General features: G+C 38.4%; 2 protein-coding genes across 4 annotated transcripts; one reads left to right on the top strand and one right to left on the bottom strand.

Moving 5' to 3' along the window:
- Positions 1–3735: 3735 nt before the first annotated feature.
- Positions 3736–14394, bottom strand: BRIX1 (biogenesis of ribosomes BRX1). Its single transcript, XM_023216531.3, has 10 exons — positions 13517–14394; positions 10950–11061; positions 9573–9616; positions 7175–7245; positions 6870–6919; positions 6690–6763; positions 6418–6468; positions 6240–6341; positions 4460–4588; positions 3736–4199 (listed from the first exon to the last, which is right to left on the bottom strand). The coding sequence occupies exons 1-10, from the start codon at positions 13673–13675 to the stop codon at positions 3915–3917; spliced, it is 1077 nt and encodes a 358-aa protein (XP_023072299.2). The 5' UTR covers positions 13676–14394; the 3' UTR covers positions 3736–3914.
- RAD1 (RAD1 checkpoint DNA exonuclease) lies at positions 13744–23979 on the top strand. 3 transcript variants are annotated; one of them, XM_023216533.2, is made up of 6 exons: positions 13744–13998; positions 14467–14735; positions 15873–15981; positions 17635–17893; positions 20182–20280; positions 20586–23979. In XM_023216533.2, exons 2-6 carry the CDS (start codon positions 14538–14540, stop codon positions 20761–20763), a joined length of 843 nt encoding a protein of 280 aa, XP_023072301.1. In that variant the 5' UTR covers positions 13744–13998; positions 14467–14537; the 3' UTR covers positions 20764–23979. The 3 variants fall into 3 exon arrangements, with proteins under 3 accessions (XP_023072301.1, XP_023072302.1, XP_023072303.1); XM_023216535.3 differs by having other exon boundaries at positions 13752–13998; positions 20683–23979; XM_023216534.3 differs by lacking the exon at positions 20182–20280 and having other exon boundaries at positions 13749–13998.
- The last annotated feature ends 2594 nt before the right edge of the window (positions 23980–26573 follow it).

The following is a 26573-nucleotide window of genomic DNA, read 5'->3' as shown; positions in this document are numbered from 1 at the left end:
GGGCCTCTGCGGGGTGAGAGGCGGGGCCACGCGGGAGGGAGGCAGGGCCACGCTGGTGTCATTATGAGGGACACAAATGGCGGTCAGTGTGAGTGGCTGCCGACATGAGGGCTGAAGGGGGAGACCGGAGCTGGGATGGGAGAGGATTCTGGAAAATATCTGATTAGAATTTATCAAGGGAGCCCCGTTTTTATAGATGAGGCGATTCAGACTCCAAGTGGTCAAGTGGTTGACTCAAGCCTTCTCAGCTAATACAATAGCAGAATTCGGTTGGACCGAATACCAAGTTTTTTATCTCAATTTTTAATTCCCTTCAGCTGCCACTTAAGATCTCTGGTATTGATCATCTTGACCAATATGCATGAGAAAGGACAGTAAGATTATTTAAGCTGAAACAATTTAAAAGGGAAGCATCGATACACTTAAAAATAATGAAAAGCCTTACCACCACCATGGATGAAATTGTGCTGATCTATCCATCCATCACTCTAATCCTAACTTTCTGGCCTCTAATCCTACCTTTCCAAGATCGGTTTAGGTTAAGAAAGCAGTTAAAGGATAGTATTTAACCAGTAGGTTTTGGTTGATCTGACTAGCTGTATCACATTGTATTACAAGATGGAAGATCTGCACAACTATTCCAAACACTTTGATAAGGTATCAAAATAATACCATAATTGTTATTAAAAATGCATTAATACGCCAATATATTTCACTAGAATGTGGAAAGTCTACATGCATCAGTTAAGTGTGGGTTGTATTTACCAACCACGTATGGTTAGCTATGTTGCTAATATCTATTGCACAGGGTTGGGGTACCCAAGTGGTTTAGGAAGGTTATCCTTCTCTTCCCCAATATGCTGCCCCCGGTAAAATAAAAGAAACCAACGCTAAGCTTCATCAGGTTACTTCACACACCACTGACCAACCAACTCACTACTCAGAATTCATACACTTTCCTTTTTTCCAGAGGAAAACTCTACACAGTCTTAGTTAGTTGGTAAATTGGTAACGGATAAGGATTGAGAAGTCTGAGTTTGGGGGAATATGAAACCTTCCCCCTCTTGAGAACAGAATTGGGATGGTGGGTGGTAGGGATGCGGGGGGGGGGGGGGGCAAAAACAAACAAGGGAAGTTTCCCTCCAACTTAATTTGGAGTATTTTCTCCCTCCAGCTTAATTTGGTTTTGGATATAGCCTCTAGGAATCACTCACTTCTTTTACCTTCTGAAGAAAGAGGAATTTTTGCCTCTAACATTGTATAAAGGTAACTATGCTAGATATAAATTTCAATCTAAAGGAACATCTTGACCAGGCATGGTGGCTCCTGCCTGTAATCCTAGCACTTTGGGAAGTTGAGGCGGGAGGATCCCTTCAGCCCAAGAATTCAAGACCAGCCTGGGAAACATAGCGAGAACTTGCCGCTACAAAAAAAAAAAAAAAAAAAAAAACTAGCCAGGCATGGGGGTTGCCTGTAAAAAAAAAAAAAAAAAAAAGAACTAGCCAGGCCTGGTGGTGTGGGCCTGTAGTCCTAGCTACTTAGGAGGCTGAGGTAGGAATACTTGAGTCCAGGAGTTACAGCCTGCAGTGAGCTATGACCACACTACCGCACTACAGCCCTGGGTGACAGAGCAAGACCCTGCTGCTAATAAAGGAACATCTTTTATTAAACAGGTACCCTTTAAATGACCACAGACTTTAGAAATGTTCCATTCCAGAAGAATTCTCAAATAAGATATCTATATAATTGTGAAAGGGAATTGGAGATGTAAGGATACCTCTATATGGAAACTGTTAACTGAAAATTGTGAAATCAGAAATTACACCAAAACTGCACAATGCACACATCAAAAGCGCAAGTTTGTATCTCTACTCAAACTTCCAACTTGTTGATGTAGTTTATAACCTATAATTAACTTGTTCCTGAGATGTGGATGTTTAAAAACAAATTCTGAATACAGCTGTCTTATTTTTATCCAAGACTATTCAACTGCCTAAATAAAATAATGGCCACTTCAGTTTTTTTTTTCTATTTAACCAGATTTGGCCCTAGTCACATACAAGTATTTCAAGTGAACCTCTGACCTGAATTACCTGCATAATTTAGATGACTTCAAGATTTCAAGTTTCCTAATTTAGACTATTTCAAGATAAGTAGCCAATTAAACACTCAGGAAGGCCGTTCTTAACAAAAAATTTAAGGAAAAAAACCATGAATATTGATCATTCTGCCTAAAGACTTAAAATAATAAAGACATAAAATGTAAGTGAACTAGGAAAGATATCTACAATAAACTTACTATATAAAAGCACTTACAAAATCAGTAAAAGACAATCCTACTACAGAAAAACATTAGTCCAGTCAAAAAGGATAAACCAATAACTAATAAAAAAAAAAAGTGTTTTTTTTTTTTTAACCTATTAAATCGACAGATTCTTTCATGCATAGTGAAACTGGTAAGGGGACAAGGAAATGAACCCTCTAACCTCTAGCAAGGTTATGGTGGTGGAGGAAGCAAGCAAAAAGTTTAGAGTTCATAATCTTTAACCTAAGTTGCACTTCTAGGAAACCAAAAGTGTTGTGTAAAAAGACATATGTAACATATATAGATGAGTATTCACTACAAGCATTGATACCAGCAAAAAAAAAAAGAGGAAAAACTGTAAATACTGATTACATAGCTATGGTACACAAAATACTATGCAGTTAGCAAGTCAACATGTAGAACAAACACATAGAAAAACAATCGGTGTGCAGTCAAAAAAGCAGGTGATGAAACAGCATGTGTAATTTCATTAGATGTATGTGTTATATATTATTGTCTTTCTACCTGTCCATGTCAGCAGCCACCTACCTCCATGGTCACTGGTACTCAGAATCTTTTCTTTCCCTGTTACTAATTTACCCATATGAAGCCCAGTGCCCCCTTACACAATAAGCAGTTTCTCTTTCATGTGGGGAAAAATTCAAATGTTCTGGTATCCCCTCTAACAACTGTCCTATTTTTTTCTTCTTTTACTATTAGTTTTCTAAATAAGTAATCTACACACACTGTTTCTAAAATAAATATGTAATATGGCCCGGCTCAGTGGCTCATGCCTGTAATCCCAGCACTTTGGGTGCTGAGGCGGGCAGATCACCGGAGGTCAGGAGTTCGAAACCAGCCTGACCGACATGGAGAAACCCCAACTCTACTAAAAATTACAAGAAATTAGCCAGGCGTGGTGGCACATGCCTGTAATCCCAGCTGCTTGCGAGGCTGAGGTAGGAGAATTGCTTGAACCACTGAGGTGGAGGCTGCGGTGAGCCGAGATCGCGCCATTGCACTCTATCCTGGGCAACAAAAGCGAAACTCCACCTCAGAAATAAAATATAATAAAATAAAAAATTTACAAAGTGCTTTCAACACAGCCATTAATGCATTTGATTCTCAAAATGTAAACATTTTAATGACTTCTTTCCTGAAGTGACAGATCAGAGGTTAGTTCTTCCGTGGCTTCATTAGCTGGTGACTCAGAGTAAAGTAAACTTCAGTGAGATGCTTTCCTTTCTACCAGTCTACTCCTACTTTACCATCCACAACCGACGCTCTCGAAGTGCTGAATGCTTTTACAAATAATAAGACCTAATAAATGTCTGAATTTCAGCTTTGCTAAACCAAAAATTCCAACCCAAGAGAATAGGCTACATTAAGTGTGCTACATTTTTAGCAATACAAACTTTAAAAAGAAATCAGAAATTAACTTATGAATTCTGGTGATATTTTATTTAGAAAAAGATAATCACTGATTTTAAGATCTTAATGTTTCTTTCTTCTAAATGCTACACTAACTAATTAGACATAAGATAGTATCAGATAATAAAAGTATTTACACATTGAATACAAAATAAATATAAAGTAATTGAAAAACAAATCAGGTTTCCATTGACTTATTTTTTTTCCCACTGTCCATCCTCTGTTTCATTTTTCTTTGCCTTTTGTAAATCCGTTTCTTTCTTGCTTTCAAATCAACTTTTGGCTCTGGTTTTACCCACTGTATTTCTGTTGGTTTGTCCTCAGCTGGCGTTACAAAAACATCTGCAGTGGGATCATGTGGAAGAAGAGTCTTCGGCTCTTTCTTTCTCAGTTTTTGCACATCTTTCACTTGCTGTTTCTCTCTGTATTTTGCAGCTGTGATGGATCTTATGACACGCCGATGCTAAAATAAAAAAAATTTAAAAAAAAGAAGGTTAGAAGCTTTTGAAATAAAAATAAACATTTTATATAAGGCAAAACCTTTCAGTTATAAACCTTATATCCCTTCAGCCAGTGTCATGAAAAAAAGGGTAATTTCCAAATCTCTATGCAGCAAAAACCAAATTCAGTTTCACTGGTAATAAAACAGCAATTACTTCACAGAATCATTTTGGTCAAAGGGTTCTGGTACATTGAAGACTACTGAACAACACAACAGCTTACCATGTTTGGTGACTGGTAGTGAGGATTTTCATATAAAGTTGGTCCTCCAAAACTTCCCTGGAAAATCTTTATGAGATTTAAGACAAAACGAGGTCCTATTTCTACAAGAGCAGCATCTTCTTCTATGATCTTTAATAAAAAGTAAACATTTCGTTTTGGTTTGGTTACATTATTCCAAAAAGGTATACTGGCTATAACCTCATTATAAATGTGCCTGAAATAATTGATAATCCATAAAATCAAGGTGGGGGTGAAACTTGGTAAATGCCAAATCATCAGTATTTTCTGAAATCTATTAGTACTTATAGGAAGTTGTCATGGAAAAATGTTTTTTCAGTGTGTACTTTTCAAATTGAGTAATCAGATTTTGGTTCACATCTTGCTTCTCACAATGCATATATCCTTGAAAAACTGTGGTTAAATAGGATTTTAAAATAGTAATCACTATTAACAAATGTATTAAAGCATATTATGGGGGAACTCTTGAAACATAAATCAATCCCTAAATTGTTTATAAATCTAATTCAAGATAGATTAAAAGGAAAGGATATGTGGTCAAATTTATTTAATAGCTTCTGATTATGGAATTAAAAGGTGACTTCTGAACAACAAATACTTATGTTATCTATTAGTTTAGGCATGTCTGCCCTCAGAGGTTAAGAGGATGTGTTCAACTCATATGCCAGGTATCCAATATAAAATATGCACAAAAGAGCTCAGTTTATGTCATATGCTGTCTAAAATTTTGTTCTTGTTCTCTTCCACCTCTTCATCTTTCTGCACTTATCCTGCCAAACTCCTGTTTAAAGATTTCTAGAATCACCCCTTCTTTTCTCCTGAATGAGTCACTGTATGACTCATCATCTAACAGTTGCCACTGAATGCCTTCTATAGCAATTACATTTTGCTAGGTCTTAACCCTTGAGGTGGTTTCAAAGCTTTTAGAGAGAAACTTATATTGTATTGTATCCTTTACAGCACTTTCCACAAATGAGGAACCCAGGTATCTCATGGATTTTCAAGCTATTCCCTTTCTATAAAGTGAAATATATAATGGCTTATTAGGAAATCCATACTCTGTATCAACTAACAGTCATGAATAGAAGTAGGTAGAGATCACTTAAAATATAAGACAGTACATAGTTACTTGCAGCAATCTCTTTAGGGAAAAGGAAGCTATTTAAAACAAAAGGATTGTTTGCATTTTTTGTGTATGCAGACCCTGTATATCCTTATCTAAAAGTTTAATTAAAAATTGACCATGTACAGTGGCTCACACCTGTAATCCCACCTACTCAAGATGCTGAGGAGGGATGATCATTTGAGGCCAGGAGGTTCAAGATCAACCTAGGAAACACTGTGACACTCTATCTCTAACAAAAAAAAATTAGGCCAGGCGCAGTGGCTCCCGCCTGGAATCCCAGCACTTTGGGAGGCCAAGGTGGGAGGATCACCTGAGGTTAGGAGTTTGAGATCAGCCTGGTCAACATGGTGAAACCCCATCTCTACTAAAAATACAAAAATTAGCCAGGCGTGATTACGGGTGCCTGTAATCCCAGTTACTCAGGAGGCTGAGGCAGGAGAAGCTTGAACCCGGGAGGTGGAGGTTGCAGTGAGCCGAGATTGTGCCACTGCACTCCAGCCTGGGCAACAAGAGCAAGACTCTGTCTCAAAAAATAAATAAATAAATAAATAAATAAATAAATAAATAAATAAATAAATAAATAAATTTAATTCAGTTAAAAAGAAGGTATAATTTTAAAAATCAAGTAAAGCTTACCTGAAAGTTCCGAAACCATATCCTATTATCCAAAATGGTGAAAGTAAACACATGGTCCACAAATGGTTGGCTTTTGGGATGATACCGTGGTGTACTAAAGATCTAGTTTAAAAAGTGTATGTTAGTTCCTTATTCCAAGATATATCATGTATATTTTGGATAGCTAAAAGATATTTACCTGAATTAAGAGTTCTTTTAACAAAGCATAATGTGGTAATTCATCAAAAGCCTATAAAAATAAAGTAAGCATATTATTTAACAGTAGATTGCCTTGTTTAAAACTGTTTGCTCATTTGTTTCTATAACCTCATTATAAATGTGCCTGAAAGAATTGATAATCCATAAAATCAAAGTGGGGGTGAAACTAAATTGAATTACACAACTGTATCTACTAAAATCAGCCATGCCAGATAAGAAAATTAGACCTCGTACACTGAATGAGAAACTTACAGGGTCAAAAGACAAAAGGGGCCGAGAACCTTTCAAACAGTTTCCAGTCATCTTTAGTTCAGCAAGGGTATGAACTAGAAAAATTACAACAAAAACAAAAATAGTTACAACTTTTGCACAACTATTTCTAAAGATTATTTTTAATTTCCTCATCTAAAAAATTTTATTGAGTCAACTTACTATTTTGAACAAGGAATTTAGCAGATGGTCCATGAGGTGAATTTGAAAGCCTGAAAGATATGGAGGAAGCTTTTTCAACTGATTAGCGAATGTAGTCAATGCTTACCACCTATTCACCATAAATAATATGCTTATATTCATATATTTAATTTTCTTTAAAGGTATCAAGTTTTGTGAAATCAAAAAAGTTTTATTCATTCTCAACCTCTTAACATGAAAGACTAGGAGTCTATAACATAAAAGGTACAAAGAACAAATCCACTTAAATAAATGAGTTTAACCAATATCTTAATACATTCTCTTACCACATATAGAGATCTTGTTTTTTCTTAGCTTCAAAATAGATGCATTTATTACAGTTCTTCATTTCACAAACCTAAAGGAAGCAAAGTATAGGAAAATGAAGTAGATAATATAAGTGAGAACTAAAGTAATTATATGTGATTAATATCATTTAGATTATCTCAAAAATACCTAACCAGGCTAATAGGCTACAAAGACCGAAACATTTATTTATTCACAGAAGGAACCTTTAAGTTCCTTTTAGGTATTCTACACAAGGTAAACTAGATGCTCTGCCCATATCTCGGATGAAATTATCTATCATATTTTTGGGCCTAGCATCTAAAATGGTCTCATTTCTTATTACTGGAAACTTCCCCCCTCCTCTTTTTCTTTTTTTTTTTTTTGTTGAGATGGAGTTTCGCTCTTGTTGCCTAGGCTGGAGTGCAATGGCACAATCTTGGCTCACCGCAACCTCCACCTCTCAGGTTCAAATGATTCTCCTGCTTCAGCCTCCAGAGTAGCTGGGATTACAGGCATGCACCATCACACCCTGCTACTTTTGTATTTTTAGTAGAGATGGGGTTTCTCCATGTTGGTCAGGCTGGTCTTGAACTCCTGACCTCGGGTGATCTGCCTGCCTTGGCCTCCCAAAGTGCCGGGATTACAGGCGTGATCCACCACACCTGGCCAGGAACCTCTTGTGCCCATAGCCCCATGTACAAACTACAAAGACTAAAAATAGATAAGGAATACCACAACTAATCTTATGTTGATCCTTCATAATCAATCTTCTTAGCCAATCTTATGAAAATCCAGTCCTTACAGAACTAAAAACATCCTTTTTAATGATTATTTTGGTTTTTAACTTTTTAGCTTTTTGATATTAAGATTACAAAACTTAAGTTGTTCTTCATTTATACTATCATTTCTAGTGATTTGGTTCTATAAAGTCATTAAGGGATTGGGTAAAAAGCCTAAGTATATAAAACCTATTTCAAATTAAACTTCAATGTCTTCAAGGCTTACAAAAGTCACACTTGAGAAGATACAAAAACATTACAGGAGTGAAGTCTTGTATTACTGTAGTATTCATAAACCCTAATTAATATACTACTCATAAACTCCAAACTATTTAAGACTTTAAACCTAACAACTTATGGGTGGATGAGGTTCATGCTTGTAACCCCAGCACTTTGGGAGGCCGAGGTGGGTGAATTGCCTGAGCAACCCGGCAAAGCCTCATCTCTACTAAAAATACAAAAAATTAGCTGGGCATAGTGGCGTGTGCCTGTAGTCCCAGCTACTTGGGAGGCTGAGGCAGGAGAATTGTTTAAACCCAGGAAGCAGAGGCTGCAGTGAGTTGAGATCATGCCACTTCACTCCAGTCTGGGTAAGAGTGAGACTTTGTCTCCAAAACCAATTAAACAAATAAACAAACCCTGACAACTTAAAAAAAGAAAAACTTAGATCCAATGCTTTTGTTTCTTATTGGTCTTAGAATAAACACAAAAATGGGAAGTTTGTGCCACTTCTGGGCCTTTGTAGTTGCCATTTTCTCTACCTAGATGGTCTTTTACCATATTTCTCCTTCATTAAATCTCTCCTCAAATATTAAGTTAAACATCATCCCTTTGAACAGGTTTTTCCGGTCTAGTCTCAGCTGTTGAAAACCTATAACCTGCTTCATTTCTCCTATCTTTACTTGAAATTATAAACCTTGTTTATGGCCTGTCTCCATTAGAATGTAAGTTCCATAATGACAGGGACATTGCTCTGTTAAAACAGTTTCTGCAACACATAGAATGATGTGGTAATATAGCAGAGGTTCAAAAATTTGTGATCTAAAGAAGGCTAATAGCAAAAAAAAGGATCCTAATTCTTCTAAGTTTTGAAAATTTTGCTTTAAAATGTAAATTTATGTTCTGTGCTTCCAGAGGTTAAAAAAATATACATAAGTGTAGTATACTTTGAAAATGTAACCTATTCCTAGTTTGTAATACCTTAAGAGCAGTTCCACACAAATCACTTTTAATACTAGCAAAACACTTTTTACCATGTGGGTTTTCTACATATATAGATATGTTTAATGGACTTCTTATTTTACTTTATATATGCTGACTGATAATTTTTTGAGTACCTACTATGGATTTAGCATAATACTAGACACTACGGGGTTAAAAAATGGACATAATCCTTCTCCTGAGATTTCAATATGCTTGTTCAGACAAAATAAACAGAAATGACTGAAGCACTAAACTGTAGGAGAAAAATCTGGAAGAGCAGTTATTGAAGAGTTAATAAATCGTGTCTGAATAGTTTTTACAAAACAATTTTTAAAGTCACTGAATGACTTATTTTTGAAATGAGCCACTGTTAACGTTTTTAAAATATTTTATTGCAATTACTTTCTAAAATTACCTCGTTAATCACAAATAGCTTATCCTTACGATCCATTTTAGTATCTAGAAAAAGAAAAAAAAGACAAAGCAAGTAAATTAAAGGTGATTTCAAAGTTATTTCAATCAAACCACATATGCTATCTAAAAAATAAGTGTTTTTACACTCTTCAGTTTAAAGGAGATTTTATTATTAATTTTCAAAACAAGACCTGAAAACAATCGCTTAAAAAATCTTGACTCTTTGTAAATGTAAAGAAAATAAAATATAGTCTGTAAGATTTAGAAATTATAGCGTAGGCAGTGTTTCTCAGTATTTAGGTATTTTAGGAATCCTTTTCAAAAATGGGAAAATTCTCATAAACCAAAGACTATGTTAAAGGAAACTAGTTTCAATGAAAATATCTTTCACTTGTTAATCATAGATGTTAAAGAAAACTGACTTTATGCCTGTGTAACAAATCTGCACATATACTCCTTGAATCTAAAAAAAAATTAAAAATTTTAAAATAAAAACACAAAACCAAAAAAAACCCCAAAGCACCTCTCAACATAAGCACAAATATGATGGCGCTGCCACTCCACTGTTCTAAACTTTTTTTTTTTTTTTTGAGACAGGGTCTTGCTCCTTGCCAGGGCTGAAGTGTAGTGGCACAATCATGGTTCATGGCAGCTTTGACCTCCTGGGCTCAAGCCATCCTCCTGCTTGAGACTCCTGCGTAGCTGGGACTGCAGGCAAGTGGCCCCACACCTGGCTAATTTACTTTACTTTTTTCATTTTTTTATCTTGTAAAGACGGGGTTTCACCATGTTGCCCAGGATGGTCTGGAACTCCTGGACTCAAGTGTTCCACCCACCTCGGCCTCCCAAAGTGCTGCGATTACAGGCATGAGCTACTATGCCTGGCCATACTGTTCTTGCCTGTAAAATAACTCATTGCATAAAAATAAATAAATAACTTGGCATTTAGAAATAGGCTCTGACTCCAACTTAAAAGGTGCTTCAAATTCTATCCCCGCTACATTTTTCAATAAAAAGTTAAAAAAAAAAAAAAAAAAGCCCAAAAAGCAACACATGGCAGTCCTTAGCACTTAGGACAAACCATCCCTCCTATCTCAGGACCTTTAGGAACATTACAGTGAAGGCGTTCCTGGACTTCCAAAAAACGTTTCCATCAGATTAGGACATGTGCTTTCAAAAGTAAAGAAACTACCTAATGAAGTCTAAAGAATTTCTTACAAAATGTTAACTAGAAAAATTGTGGCACTTGAAAAGATAAAAGGTATTGTGCTTTTTTCGTGAAAACACTGAACAAATGAAGAATATATAAAATAAGTGAAAACATAAAAATAGCTAAGTTTATACACAGAAATTTCTAAAGTATATGATACAAAGGCACCTGCTTTAGAATGAGGCATCAACATTCTCAAGTCCTGCATTAAATGTCTTGTCCTGAAATTTATTCCTCTGGAAGAAAAGATGAGAATCCGTTCCTTATTTTTCCACTTGCCCTAAAGAAAAAGAAAATGTTAAAAAGATTTTAAAATCTCATACTGAACTGACCTTGCTTTGTGACAGGGTCTCACACTGTTGTCAAGACTGAAGTGCAGTGACGCATGCTCACAGCTCAATGCAATTTCAAGTTCCTGGGCTCAAGTGATCCTCCCACCTCAGCATCTGCAGTAGCTGGGTACTACAGGCATGTGCCACCATGCCCAGTTAGTATTTTTTTTTTGTAGAGACGGGAGTCTCCCTTTGTTGCCCAGGCTGGTCTCCAACACCTGGGCTCAAGCGGCTTGGCCTCCCAAAGTGCTGGGATTATAGGTGAGAACCACTGCACCTGGCCCTGTTTGTTTTTTAAGAGCTTCCAGGTAGCAAGTCAAATCATCCTGACTCCTTTAATTTCATCTCTCACCGACATTCACTGACCACATCTGCCACCCAGAAATGCCCTCCTTGGTTTCTTGTTTTTCATCTTCAATCTCTCCAATTCCTCCTCCCAACCCTGAAAGTTCTTTCTTAGCCCTCTTTTATTTTTGTGCTCTCCATGACAGAGGTCTCATAATAATTTCCCACAATTCTTAATCCTTTCTAATTCACACTGAACTTATTTAGAGTCTTATATTAACTGCAAAACTCCTAAATGGCTAACCTTCTCAGACATGAAGAACACCTCCAACGGATATGGTTGACTAGCTTTTTCAAGTTTACTCTTTTTTTTTTTTTGAGATGGAGTCGCACTCTGTCACCCAGGCTGGAGGGCAGTGGCGCAATCTCCACCTCCCGGGTTCAAGCGATTCTCCTGCCTCAGCCTCCTGAGTAGCTGGGATTATGGGTGCCCGCCACTGCACCTGGCTAATTTTTTTTTGTAGTTTTACTAGAGACGGGGTTTCACCATCTTGGCCAGGCTGGTCTTGAACTCCTGACCTAGTGATCCACCCTCCTCGGCCTCCCAAAGTGCTGGCATTACAGGCCTGAGCCACCGCGCCCGGCCATTTTTAAAGTTAATACTTCAGTCACATCCTTACTTCCCAGAGTTTTCTAAACAAAGTTCAAATGACATAGTTTCGACACTGAATTGTAAAATATATTTTCATTTTTACATCATTATTACCCCAAATGAAGCCTAATGCAATCCAATCTGGCTCTATTTTTTACATTTTTCAGCATTTCCCTACTTCAAAGTCTTTTATCAGTTTTTTTTTCCCTCCCTTGGAGTGTTCCCTCTCATTTCTGAATGTCAAAATTCTACACTTCTTCTGATATGCAGCTTAAAGACTAAATCCTTCGTGATTCTTTATCTTATTATACTAGGGTAAAAGTAATCTCTATCTCTTGCATTTCCATAGAATATATCAAAGTATGGCTCAGATTATGGATACTATCTAGCTCCTTAAGGGAAGAGTGAGAACACTAACATTTATTAGAAGTGTACAAGTCCAGCTTATTTTTCATAAAAAGTAAATATTCTCTCCCCCCTCCCCAATCTGCAGGTCAGAAAAGAGCGCAGAAAAGAGCGGGGCTAGAATTTACACTTATCTTTTATTCCTAAGAGCTCACACTCCTTTCCTAGAGCTTGCCATCGTGGTCACAGGGTCACTGACTTAACATCTACTCCGTGCTAGAGTAGTCTGCTAAGTGCGGAGGACGCAGAAATTAATGTCAAAGATAATCCTTGCCTTCACAGTATTCTGTCTAGCTTAAGATGAGTTCTCAGGTGAATGAAAGCTAGCTAATTCCAACAACTTATGTGCCCTTCTTTTGAATAAAAACCATCAACTTATTTGAATTCTTAAGTTTCCTCCTAAACTCCCAACATTTCAGGAGGAAGGGGTCACATGCTAGTCACCTTTGCAATCTCAAACCCAAAGGATGCCTAACTTGGTAAAATGCATGGCACATTCAATGTCTGTTGCATACAGGTAAAGCTCATAGTACCTAGCCTATTTTTCATTATCCCTTGAGTTAAAAACTGGTTAACAAGTCAGAGTCACAGTCCCAAGGGCAACAACTTTTTAAAGGCTCACTTAACAAACTGTAGGATCCCTGACTGAGAGTGGCTGACTATGGCAGCATATGGGCATACTAATCACTGGAAGAAATACTCAATATCAAGAAACAGGCAAGGAAAAGCCCTACTTTTCAAAAATATTAAAAAAACAACAACAACAACAAAGAAAAACAACTCAACAACTACGAAGACAAAACGCTAGATCTGAGCACCCTGTAAGTCGCTTCCCCGTGGGCCGGGTAAAGATTTTAAAACCCGCCGCCTCCAGGAGGGCGGACACGTGCACAAGGATTCGCTGAAAACTCGGTGCCTAGTCTGGCCGGGAGAATTGCTAAAACTGACCTACCGTTAACACCCGGGCTACTCTGAAATTAGGAGAGCTGTAGTCAAGTAAGTAACCCAAGAGGCGCACAGAGCCGCTGCCGCCGGTGTAGCCCGGGGGCATACCCTTCTACCTTGCAAACGGGGCCTGGAATCCGGTCCCTCTCTTCTTCCTCCACCTCCTCTGCGGTGGTGTGCCGCTTAGCTGGCGGCGCGGCATCTTTTTCGTTTCTTTTTGGCTTCTTCGCCTGAACTGCCAAGCCTCCACGCTGTTTCCTCTTGGTTGCCGCCATCTTGCCTCACCGCCTGCGCTCCTGGCCTGTTTTCCGGCGTTGCCGCTCGCTCCTCTTTCCGATCTCTATGGTTCGGTGGCTCTAAGCGCTCAGCTACGGGGTTGTCCTCCAGGTCTGCGGTGTCTCCTTCCGGTCTCGGTGGCGCTGCACGCGCGGCTCTCTAGGCCTTCTTCAGCTCTGTGGTGACGGTGGCCGAGGTTGAGGGAAGAGCTGAAGAGTGGGGGGATCCACTCCACTTCCTACGCGATTTCTCGGAGCTGTCTAGCCCCTCCTCCGGGACTTTCCTGGGAAGGTCTCTCGGGCGTCCAAACCCCACCGCAAAGGTAGGGTGTCAGCACTCGGGGACCCCGAGACTAGTAAGCGATGCTGTCCCGCGGGCTGGCTGGTGAATGGGCTTGTCTGGGACTCTTGGGGGATCTTCTGGACACTCTGGGCCCGCCCCCCATCGCCTGTTCTGTTGGAAGCCAGGCTGGTGGCTCGGGCGGCACCAAAGCGACTCGGTGCGTATTCGTAGTTCTTGTTTGGCCGGGAGAAGCTGGCCCCAAGCGGAGATACCGTGTCAGTTGCGTGTCTTCATTCTTCACAACTTTTCACGTTATTGTCCTCTTACGGAGACGAGGAAATCGTAACTTAATTTTCCCCCAAAATTACAAAGACAATTAAGTGACACAGGTGGGGTTCGGCCTGGTCAGCTGAGTTCAGCCGCCCAGCCGCCGTCTGCCTCTCAGCGCAAGTGAAGCTCGACAGACCTCGCCTGCACTGATGTGAGTTTTATTGTCCAATCCCTTCAGGTGTTTCGCGATCCGCCGAGCAGGTGTTAGCCCCAGGAGCATTTCCTTCCGGGCCGAATGCGCAGTGGACGATGCCCCTTCTAACCCAGCAGATCCAAGATGAGGATGATCAGTACAGCCTTGTGGCCAGCCTTGACAACGTTAGGAATCTCTCCACTATTTTGAAAGCTATTCATTTCCGAGAGCATGCCACGTGTTTCGCAACTAAAAATGGTATCAAAGTAACAGTGGAAAATGCAAAGTGTGTGCAAGCAAATGCTTTTATTCAGGTATGGAAGTAGGCGCTTTTAAGCCTGTGCCATAGATACTCTAAATGCAATTTAATGAAATCCGAAGGTTTTAGTAGACATAATAAATAACTTAATACTCATAATAACTTAATAATCAATAGTCACAATAAATAACTTAATAGATAAATAACTTAATAGTCTTAAGTTAGAGAACAAAACGTCATTACTTGAATTTTTTCTCTCCCGGTAACAAATTCTTTTCTCATCTTGTTTTACAGAGATAATGGTTAATAATGACTGAAGTTTATTAAACTAGACTATCGGCTAGGCTACAGTCTTCTTAGTGTTTAACTTATTTAATTTTAACAGTAGTCCTGTAAGGTAGGTTCTGTTGTTATTCCCGTTTTATATATGGGGAAACGAGGCACAATTTTAAGTGATGTGCCAACAGTCCCACAGCTGGTAAGTGGCTGAATTGGGATAAGAACCCTGAACATTTGTTTCCAGAATATCTGCTCTTTTTACCAGTGTGATCCTACCACCTTGCTGTTACTAAAGAGTATTTTTTCCCTTTACTGGTTGTAATAGAATTTTTATTCTTCCAAAGTAATATTTGTATGGTTCAGATAGGATTGCAAATTCAAGTAAGCATTTTTTTTAACACGTAAGTGCACAGCATGACCTCAGGGATAGAGAGGTAAATAAGACATGGTTCTCGTCCTCATGCGGGGACATGGTATAGTGACTCACACCTGTATTGCCAGCTGCTCAGGAGACTGAGGCTGAGGCACGAAGATCGCTTGAACTCAGGCATTAAAGACCAGCCTGAGGAACAATAGTGAGACCCCCGTATCAATAAAAAATAATAATAAAAGTTGTAACTAATATTGCTCATGCATGATCAAGTCATTTGTCTGTTTTCCAAGTGACCTTAGCAGTAGTGATAGGCACAAAAACGAGACAAGGGAGAGTCACAGAGGGATAGTTTTAGATCCAGGAATGGATATAAGGATGCTTCAAAGGATGTCTCTAAGATGTTTTGATTGCTAATCAGAAATTATTCTCATGGAATTAGCACAGTATTGTATTTTTTAAACATATAAAGTGAAATCTAGGACCTTATGTATTAGTTTTCATTCTTTTATATAACAATTTTCATTTTTACTTTTTCCATAGGCTGGAATATTTCAAGAGTTTAAAGTTCAGGAAGAGTCTGTTACTTTTCGAATTAATTTAACTGTCCTTTTAGACTGTTTATCTATTTTTGGATCAAGTCCTATGCCAGGTAAACTATTATCAGTATAAAGACATAAAAGTGTTATACACAGTGGTCAAAAAAATACAAGAAGTTATTTGGAATATAAACATTTGTTCAGAAAGCTAATGCCAATTCATTTTTTGGTGGCCACAGTCATGGGTTCTAACATTTCACAATGTTAATTACAAGTGTGTTTATAGTTCTTTCATATTTGTAAAAGTATTTACATTCATCTTTTTTTAATTTACAAGGCTTTGAGGGATTTTAAATTTGAACTGGCCAAAAGAATACTTTGGACATGTCTTTAATATCTTTAACATTGTGAAATGTTTTAATTGCTTCTTTTCCCTAACTTGTCCAGAATTACTCAGCTAATTAGTGGCAGAGAAAAACGAAAGCCAGTTCTCCTGACTCCTAGTTGGCTATGTTCAAAATTTGTTTCTTTTAAGCCATATTTTATAAGTTATGTCTATTTTGATACATGATTTTTTGGTGTTTTTGAGACCGAGTTTCTCTTGTTGCCCAAGCTGGAGTACAATGTTACAATCTTGGCTCACTGCAACCTCTGCCTCCCAGGTTCAAGCACTTCTCCTGCCTCAGCCTCCCAAGTAGCTGGGATTACAGGCACGTGCCACCATGCCCGGCTACTTTTTTGTATTTTTAATAGAGATGAGGTTTCACCATGTTAGCCAGGCTGGTCTCAAACTCCAGACCTCAGGTGATCTGCCCGCCTCAGACTCCTGAAGTGCTGGGATTACAGGCATGAGCCACCGTGCCCAGCTGCCAAATGATTTTCTTTAAAATGCATATTTTTTATTTGTTAAGGGAATTATTTTTAAGAATGGTGAAATTCAATTGCTGTAGGTATAAAACTATAAGGAATCCCCAGAATTTTATTTCATAGGAAAGCAACCTGGAGATTAGCTAGGAAAAATTCATTATCGTTCTCCAGAAAAATGTATTTTAACTTTCCACAGACAATTCCACTGTTTAATTATACTTTTTCTAATAACAGTGTTCTCCAGCTGGTTTTTCACAAAAGCATCTGTCATATTCCATTCCTCACTGTGGCTCTCAATCCAGTAAGGGAAGGACTTTGAATATCCTGTCATATTCCTCCTTGCCTCTAGTGGTTTGCTGTGTTAAAATTTACACCACCATTAGCAACCCTGTTTTTCTCTCAATTTGATTTTAAAATTTGAGGAAATATAAATATCTCCCAGTTGGAAAAGTTGGAAGGATCCTTGTCATAGTGAGTCCACTGATGGTACACTGCAGATGATAGCAATCCACTGTTACACACATTGAACCTTCAAGCAATAGTATACCCTGTTCTGCAGCAATTTAGTTACTTGCTGTATTGATCCATATAGATTCTCTATCCTGAAATTGTGTGGATGTAAAATCAACAAGCTAATTCTGAGGTGTTTATGACAACCTGAAAATGATTCCAAAGAATTTTGTTACATTTTATTCTGGTTCCCAATTTTTTTGTATTTTTGGAATTGTCTACACACAGCTGTCATCAGGGCAGATGTAATCCCTTTTTATGAGGAAATACATGTATGTGAGAAATTGGACGGAATAAATTATTCTTGAGAAATTTTATGTATCATTTCGGGGAGAAGCTGAACCCAGTGCTGTAAAGCTAACGCCAAATATGACTTCTTTCCATTGCAGGGACTTTAACTGCACTTCGGATGTGTTACCAGGGTTATGGTTACCCTTTGATGCTGTTTCTGGAAGAAGGAGGAGTGGTAACAGTCTGCAAAATCAATACGCAGGAACCTGAGGAGACCTTGGATTTTGATTTCTGCAGCACCAATGTTATTAATAAAATTATTCTGCAGTCAGAGGGGCTCCGTGAAGCATTTTCTGAATTGGATATGACGAGTGAAGTCCTACAGATTACCATGTCTCCCGACAAGCCTTATTTCAGGTACTTGAGAGCAGTGCAGTTGTAGTTAATGTGGTGTGTACTCCCATCTTCCCACTTACACATTTGCTTAGGGTGCAAAATTTTTATTATCCACATTTTTAGAGTTTTCACAACTTTAGACAGCTTGTACTGTTACCTCATAATTTTATGGTTCAAGAAACTTAAGACCCAGGAAGATTCACTCACTATTTCATATTTAGGTGGTGGTGGCATCTAGATGAGAAGCCCAGTCCCCTAATTTATAAATGAGTGGTATTTTCATTCTACTACTTATTACTGTCATAGATCAGGTTACGTCATGAGGAAAATTGGGTTTAAGTGTTTGAAAGGGTGTTTGTATTATGGTATCTTTTTCAAGTTAGTTCAGGTTGCAGAAGAAGATGTTTTTTACACATGGTTCATTCAGTCACCAAGTATCTGTTGATCACCTACCATGTGCTTATTCATCTTATTAAGCATTATGGGAAGAACAGCTTAAAACCAAGGTGAAGCCAACATACGTGAAACAGCAAACCATTAAGTACCAATATAGCACACAGAGATACCTGGGAAACGCTTATATAAGGATTTAGAGATGATTGCTCAAAGCTGGCTTCCCAAGAGAGGGCAGTTTTCAGCAGGAATACCATGTCAAAAAAGCTGCTCCTGATACTTTAACACAAATGTCTTTTCAGGGTTAGACTCACTTTAGAGATTCTAGCAATTTAGAGAGAGGATCTAAATATTCTCTTTTCAGAATATTTCAGGATCTAAATACTCGCTTTTTGAAATATTTCAGAATGTTAAATAAAGGCACTAAATACATATGGAATAAAAGGAATAAGGTAATCTTTTTGTAACTACTTTATAAGAATTACAAGCCCGGCTGTAAAAGTGCAGTGGCTCACACCTGTAATCCCAGCACTTTGGGAGGCTGAAGTGGGCGGATCATTTGAGGTCAGGAGTTCAAGACCAGCCTGGCCAGCATGGTGAAACCCTGTCTCTACTAAAAGTAGAAAAATTAGTTGGGCATGGTGGCGTGTGCCTATAATCCCAGCTACTCGGGAGGCTGAGGTGGGAGAGTCACTTGAACTCAGGAGGTGGATGTTGCAGTGAGCTGAGATTTGACCACTGCACGCCAGCCTGGGTGACAGAGTGAGACTCCGTCTCAAAAAAGAAAAAGAATCACAGGCCCTTCTCATGACTTTGGGGAGTTAAGAAATTTGGTTCAGGGTCCGACAAAAGTGTTAACTAAAATGGAAATTGGAAACCCTACTTTAGCAGTGGAATGAAGTAAAAAATTTCAGGTACTTAAATAGTACTTCAGAGGATCTCCTCAGTGATCTCTCTCAGCCTGGGTAACTAGGTGGACCATGGTATCTTTCATCTCCAGGATGGGAAACAATTTGGTGGTAGGGAGGTAGGAGTGGAAATTTTTTCCTGGATATGTTCAATTTGATGGTAGAGAGGTAGGAGTTGAAATTTTTTCCTGGATATGTTAAATTTTAAGTACCCATGACACTAGGGAGGAGCTGGATGCATAGTTATGGTGCTCAGGCAATCCATTTAGACTGGAAATTTAGATTTGGGAACCATCATCATGGCTGGGCATGGATGAGACGGGTCAGAGAGAGAGATTATATTAGAAGAAAGAAAAGATGGACCCCAGGAAAACCAACACCTAGAAGATGGGGGCAGAAATGGAACTTAGGGAAAACCAACCTGGATCTTATCACCATGCTCATATAATAGTTAGCAATGTGCTAACCCTGCAGCAAATGCTTCAGAAGTTCTTGCAGATTAAATCAGCATATTAACACTTACAAATTGTCTACAAATAACTTCTGGTATTACCAAGTGAGGAAAACCGTGAAATAGCCTTAAGAGCAATCTAAGATACAGAAAAGCTGTAATTCCTCGGTGTAGGATTGGGAACAGACCTAAGGGTTGCAGTTGACTTAGATCAAGGTCTTCCATCAGTCCTCAATTCTCTCTCCTGTTATATATTTCTGACTTAAGGATGAGGAAAAGTCATTTTCAGAGTAGGATTAGGGTAATGAAATTAAAGTGTCCCCTACCCTTTTCCTTTTACAATTGATTTTCTTCAAAGCCGTTGATTAGTTGCCCTGAACTCCCGGAACTCTAGTGGAAGCTTTATTATGGTACTTGTTATCGTGTGTTGTAAGCATTTGTGTACATGTCTGTTTCCTCCACTAGTATGAATTTCTTAAGGAAGTGTTTTCTTTATTTGGATCCTAATGTGGTTTATTTTTGGACCAATGAATAAATGAGGTAATCATTTTCTATAGGTTATCTACTTTTGGAAATGCAGGAAGTTCCCACCTTGACTATCCCAAAGATTCTGATTTGATGGAAGCATTTCATTGTAATCAGACCCAAGTCAACAGGTCAGTTCTTAATATAGAGATTCCCATTAAAGAGGAAGTTAAATACCAGATTTCTGTTAAATAAAAACACTTTCAATCTGTTAATTAAAATGCACAGCATTTTATAAAAATAAACAGTACAGTGTTGGACTTACTAGGGGATGTAGGGTTCTAACAGTGGATGAATTTTAAAAACATCAAGAGAAAATATTAGCAAATTGGATAAGTACCTGATTTTATTCTTAGTTTTGCCACTTTTTGTCCTTGGGAGTTCTGAGCAGTGTTCACTGTGTTGATATAACAGCTTTTTATTTTGTCTTCTACAGATACAAGATTTCTTTACTGAAACCCTCTACAAAGGCATTAGTCCTATCTTGTAAGGTATCTATTCGGACAGATAACAGAGGCTTCCTTTCATTACAGTATATGATTAGAAATGAAGATGGACAGATATGTTTTGTGGAATATTACTGCTGCCCTGATGAAGAAGTTCCTGACTCTTGAGTCTTGAGTATGACAATTCACTGATATTTATGTGTACATTTATGATAGATGAAGTTCTTATTCTGAGTACAGTACTCTTTATTTCATACTGGATTTTCTGTAGAGAAGAAGCACGATGGGGAAGATAGGAGCAAGGTCGTATACCTAATAGTTACTGTGTTTTCTAAATACATTTTGTAGAGGGCATGTAAATAAATGTTTTCATGATTATTCAGGACTGTCCTTTAGTTCTGTCTTTTGAACTCACAGTTTTGTGAGCCAAGGTAACATTTCAAGAGTGTAAAGGCTTAAAGTTTGATGCAGCTACCTGAAATGTTCTTTTATTTATTTACTATTAGAAAAAACAAAGGCATATGAGCATTGCTTATTAGTTTGAATTCTAGAGACTAGATCATAAAATAGTGGTTCTCGAAGTGTTGTGCCCACACCAACATCAGAACGGCCTGCAAACCTGTAGCAAACTCTGGGGAGGAGGCCAGTATTCTGTATTTTAACAAGCTTCCCTCAGGAGATTCTGATGCATGCTAAATTTTGGGAACCACTGGTTTAAAGGAAACTTTTTTCTTTAATAGGAAACTTTTTTCCTTTAATAGGATTTAATTGTATTGAGATAATTGCTTTTACATGTGATTTCCTTGCAAATGTTCTGAAGTTGAGGCATCACCAAACAAGTCTGAACAATTCTTTATGTGATTTATTTTTAAAGTAGACCTTTTAAAGAGATCTGTGAACGGGATATAAAGCAATTTCCAGTGTTACATGTTTTCTTCTTGTTCTCAAAACTGTTCACTGTAGTAAGTAACGGCAGCCAGTACTTACTACTTTCCATTTGCCTAGGAGTTTCTTGACAAATCGAGGTGTAGAAAACCAGTTATTAAGTGATTTTGTACTTTCCTGGTAGTTGTCACTAAAATAATTTTTGTGGCACATAAATATATTTAATAAAATACAATACTAAAATTATCTGACTTACTCTCTAGTAGAAAAAATTACATGAGTACAGTGAAGCTTCTGTCTTTGTTGCCGTACCAGGTGACAACAGCTCAGTGTCTGTTCGTGGACAGGCACTATTGGCCTTTTGAGTGAGACGGTTCTTTAGGATAAAAAACTATCATCCCATTGCAGGATTCATTTAGCCTTTCTGGCCCTTACCCGCTGATGCTAATCACTGTGACCACCACCTCCCCCAAATAAAAGTGTACCAAAGTATTAATTGATGAGAACCATTCAGTGATACTCACCAAAACTGGAGGATATATTGGAATGCCCTACCTTAATAAAGGTCACATAGCGTTAAGAGAAAATTGGTTTGGAGAGTATTACAGCAAAGTGTGCTGCAAGGAGGCCACTCCAGCACAGTGGCAGGCACTGCTTCCTAGGCATATGGACAATTCTGGGAGGTGGCCAGGGTCAGTACCTGATAACTAATAAGTCTCTCAATCTCAGCATGCCTAGCGGCTACAAAAGAAGTTGAAATTTTTTAAAGTGTATGTGTTCAAGAAGGAAAGATATGAATCTACTAAATGTTGTCAGAATATTTTTTGTTTAAACACCAAGAACAGAACAAACCTAAAAGATACTTACAGAAATATCTAATCAGACAACATTCTAAAGACTGTTAAATGTGAAGTAGCATAGTTATTTTTTGTCTTTTGTTACTAGTGTGAACAAAGAACAGTGCCTAATGTATAATGGGCATTTAGGAACTTTGTTAGATGAAAGAATCTCCAATTTCAGATTTTCTTCTAGCATCTTATTAGTCACTGTTTAATTCTGATGATTTAGCTCTAAATTTATTTTGATCTAAGGTTTTTTATTTTTATTTTTGGAGACAAGATCTTGCTCTGTTGCCCAGGCTGGAGTACAGTTGTAGGATCACAGTTCACTGCAGCCTTGATCTCCTAGGCTCAAGCAATCCTCCCATCTCAGCCTCCCAAATAGTTAAGACTATAGGTGCATGCCACCATGCCCTGCTAATTTTTGTATTTTTTGTAGAGACAGGGTTTCACTATGTTGCCTAGGCTAATCTTTGAACTCCTGAGCTCAAGCAATCCACCCGCCTTGGCCTCCCAAAAGGCTGGGATTGCAGGTGTGAGCCACCACGCCTGGCCTAATGTATTTTTTAACAGTTGAATCTAAAAAGAATTTAAAACAAATATAAATCAGCTCAGTAAGGATAGATATTTTTGCACATTTAAAACTATTATTTTAGGCCTGGCGTGGTGGCTCACACCTGTAATCCCAGCACTTTGGGAAGCCGTGGCGGGTGGATCATCTGAGATCAGGAGTTCAAGATCAGCCTAGCCAACATGGTGAAACCCCCGTCTCTACTAAAAATACAAAAATTAGCCGGGCGTGGTGGTGGGTGTCTGTAATTCCAGCTACTCGAGAGGCTGAGGCAAGAGAATCACTTGAACCTGGGAGGCGGGAGTTGCATTGAGCCGAGATTGCGCCCTTGCACTCCAGCCTGGGTGACAGAGCAAGATGCCATCTCAAAAACAATAAAAATTAAAATAAAAATTATTGTTTTAGCTGCATGTCTTCAGCTATTTAGAATTCAGAGAGTAAGAATTGTTTCCAAGTCACCCTAACATCAAGGTACTTATTTTATAAAGAATTTCCTCCTTATGTGTGTTCTATTTGACCTAGGCATTTTTACTTTCATAAAAGTTTAACTTTATTTCCTATGGAAAACCACTGGGGGAGTGCTCCCTCAGGCAGAGCAGGCGACACTTTGGTGCCACTACAAATTGATGTGTAGCATATAGAAGAATACGGTCTTATATATGACTTTTAGTTCTGTCTTTTTGAAGTTTATCTCTCTTTCTAGTAAAATTGTGCTTACTGTGAATGGATAAGTAACCTTTTTTTTTTCATTTTTCATTTGTTGATTTCCCATTTAATGATGTAGTGCTTCCACCTAGAATTGATGAACTGCTTCAAAATAATAAAAATAAAAATATTTGTTAAATTTCACTTTTCTAATAAAAATTAGGCTTGTAACACAATCATTTTAACAGGAAGCCACAAAGTTTCTGTGGTGTTATCAAAGTCCCAGTAAAAAGTAATTAAAATTGTAAAAGGGCAGAATGTGGCACTCTCAACAGCGGGGTAGGGAATCATTCAGAACACAGAGACCTCCTTCTCTCCTTCCCTGTCTTCACACTGCTTGTCCCTTATCCCCACCTGAAATAAAATCTACTGCGTCCTGAGAAATTGGAGTGTGTAGTATTTTTTCTTTTCCCAATTATGTTTGTAATTTGCTTTCATTCTCTCTTTGGAATAGGCAGTGCTGTTTTATACTAGTATCAGGTTACAGGCACCCCAGGAGGAGTCATTAGCTCTAACAGGATTTCTCTCTCAGGAGTGGACAGCTAGTATTCTAATCAGAAAGACCAAAGGCAGCGGTTTCAAGTGCTTTCTGTATCTGTATCTCAGTCACGTCCAGAGGTTTTGATAATCAGCAGAGTAAATGCGTGAAGTATATTTTTGAAATTCATAGCTTGTTGATCATTAGAATAGATACTAGTAGTGGCTCTCAGTGGCAAAACTAGAGGTATTCAGGATACATGAACTTACTAAATTATTTCAGAGTAATTCCCCATACTTAAGTGAAAAGGAAGTAACAATCTAGTGAAGCCTGTGGCCTTTACCCTTAGGCATGGTGCCTGACACTTGATCCCAAAATGGTCTTGCTTCCTGCCATTTTGTCCAAGGATTTCTAGTTGCCTTGGCTAACTAGGTTAAGAGAGTACTATTTCTGGAATATTGTCAAGCCTGCCTTAAGTGGACCTTTAATACTGGTTACATAAACTTTTTTTTTTTTTTTTTTTTTTGAGATGGCTCTTGCTCTGTTGCCCAGGCTGGAGTACGGTGGTGCGATCTCAGCTCACTGCAACCTCTGCCTCCCAGATTCAAGCAATTCTCCTGCTTCAGCCTCCCGAGTAGCTGGGACTACAGGTGCCCGCCACCACAACCAGCTAATTTTTGTATTTTTAGTAGTGACGGGGTTTCACCATGTTGGCCAGGATGGTCTTGATCTTTTGATTTCGTGATCCTCCCACTGCAGCCTCCCAAAGTGCTGGGATTACAGGTGTGAGCCACCACGCCCAGCTGGTTACATAAACTTGTTTGTTTGCTTGCTAAAAAATGTTCATTGAGCTAGGTGTGGTGGCTTTCACCTGTAGTCCCAGCACGTTGGGGGGCCAAGGCAGGAGGGCCATTTTAGCCCAGGAGTTTTGAGACCAGTCTGGCCAACATAGCAAGACCCCATCTCAAATTTTTTTTTTTTTAGCCAGGTTTGGAGTATGCATGTAGTCCCAGCTACTCCAGAGGCTAAAGCGGGAGGATTGCTTGAGCCCAGGAGTTCAAGGCTGCAGTGAGCTATGATCATGCCACTGCACTACAGCCTGGCAGGAGAGTGGGACCGTGTCTCAACAAAAAATAAAATAAAAATATTTATTGAAATCTGTATGTGAGGCAGCTTGATCTGGGCTTGAATTATTTTTTTTCTAACTTGGTACAGAGATTGTTGGAAAATAATCCTCATCCACCTAAAAAATGTCAGTGCTTGTTAGCTAATTCAGAAGAATAGTAAGAGCTCTGTTTGTTAGATCTGTTAGAAATGTCAGGTGTTTGATTGGATTGGGTTATCCAGATTGGTTGAATTTAGAAAGTAGCTTCTATGGTTTTGCAGTGAGAATGCAACTTTATATTTCTAATGTGGCTTGTTAAGACTTTGGGATTTCACCAAAATAGTAAAATTTTAAAACTTTTGGGCAGGGCACAGAGGATTTTTAGGGCAGTGAAACTAATATGTATGATACTCTAATGGTGGATACATGTCATTATAATTTTTCCAAACCCACAGAATGTATACCACCAAGAGTGAACCCTCATGTAAACTATGGACTTGGGTAATAATGGTGTGTCAGTGTGGGTTCATCAGCTGTCACAAATGTACCACTCCAGTGGGAGATGTTGATAAAGGAGAAGTCAGGTATGTGTGGGGGTAGGGGATAAATGGGAAATCTCTGTAGCTTTCCCTTAATTTTGTATGAACCTAAAACGGCTTTAAAAATGCCTTTGGGAAAAACTTTGGGGACCAACATAGGTGCCAACTTATTTTACCAGGTATAAGGATGTTAAAATTATACCATTCAGTATCACCACCATTTTATAAAACATTTTAACATCAAAACCCCAGACAATAGCAACTTTACAGTGACCATAAAGAAAAACTTTAAACATTAAAAACAAATTTCAAATGCAGGAACAAGTACACCATAAGATTTTATTTCACAGTGTTACACTTATGCTACTATTTATTGATACAGGTTTGTCAGTTTGGACATCTTAGGATTGCAAAATAGTAACATTTTATAAATTTTGGTGCCACCCAAAATGGAGTCTAAATGGCCATTTCTTTCTGGTATTCTTTTTTTTTTTTTTAATGTCAGTCACTGTTGAAAAGCCATTTTCAACTACGTATGTGAAAATGGAAGCGACTCTTCTGAAGCTACTGTAATCAATTCAGAACAGCAGCCTCATCTCCAGACGGGGCTAAAATGAACAATGACAGGCCAAGTGACCAGTTAATAAGCACCGCAGAGAAGGGCAATGGAATATATAGCTGCTTTCAGCCAGGGCTGCAATGTGGGACCTTGATCCTGAGTGCCAACCCTAAAGCATCCTGGGAGTTAGTCGGCAACTGCCAGGAGAAGGCCTACCAGTCAGTGGACAAGCCTTTGGCTTAGGTGGTATATGTGTGCTTCTGCCACAGCAGAACACAACTCACTATACTTTGGGTA

The sequence above is a fragment of the Piliocolobus tephrosceles genome, chromosome 4 (assembly GCF_002776525.5).
Source record: "Piliocolobus tephrosceles isolate RC106 chromosome 4, ASM277652v3, whole genome shotgun sequence".
Taxonomy (NCBI): domain Eukaryota; kingdom Metazoa; phylum Chordata; class Mammalia; order Primates; family Cercopithecidae; genus Piliocolobus; species Piliocolobus tephrosceles.
The sequence above is the reverse complement of the archived record's forward strand: the minus strand, read 5'-3'. Positions and strand labels throughout refer to the sequence as shown.

What these genes read in the sequence shown, in the direction of transcription:
- BRIX1 (XM_023216531.3), bottom strand. Translation starts at nt 13,675, where the DNA reads ATGGCGGCAACCAAGAGGAAACAGCGTGGAGGCTTGGCAGTTCAGGCG. An exon ending in AGCTATTTGTGATTAACGAG is followed by an intron (nt 7,246 to 9,572) that starts GTAATTTTAGAA and finishes TGCTTCCTTTAG; the next exon opens with GTTTGTGAAATGAAGAACTG. An exon ending in CCCTTTTGTCTTTTGACCCT is followed by an intron (nt 6,469 to 6,689) that starts GTAAGTTTCTCA and finishes TTATTTTTATAG; the next exon opens with GCTTTTGATGAATTACCACA.
- RAD1 (XM_023216533.2), top strand. Translation starts at nt 14,538, where the DNA reads ATGCCCCTTCTAACCCAGCAGATCCAAGATGAGGATGATCAGTACAGC. An exon ending in AAGCAAATGCTTTTATTCAG is followed by an intron (nt 14,736 to 15,872) that starts GTATGGAAGTAG and finishes CTTTTTCCATAG; the next exon opens with GCTGGAATATTTCAAGAGTT. An exon ending in TGGATCAAGTCCTATGCCAG is followed by an intron (nt 15,982 to 17,634) that starts GTAAACTATTAT and finishes TTTCCATTGCAG; the next exon opens with GGACTTTAACTGCACTTCGG.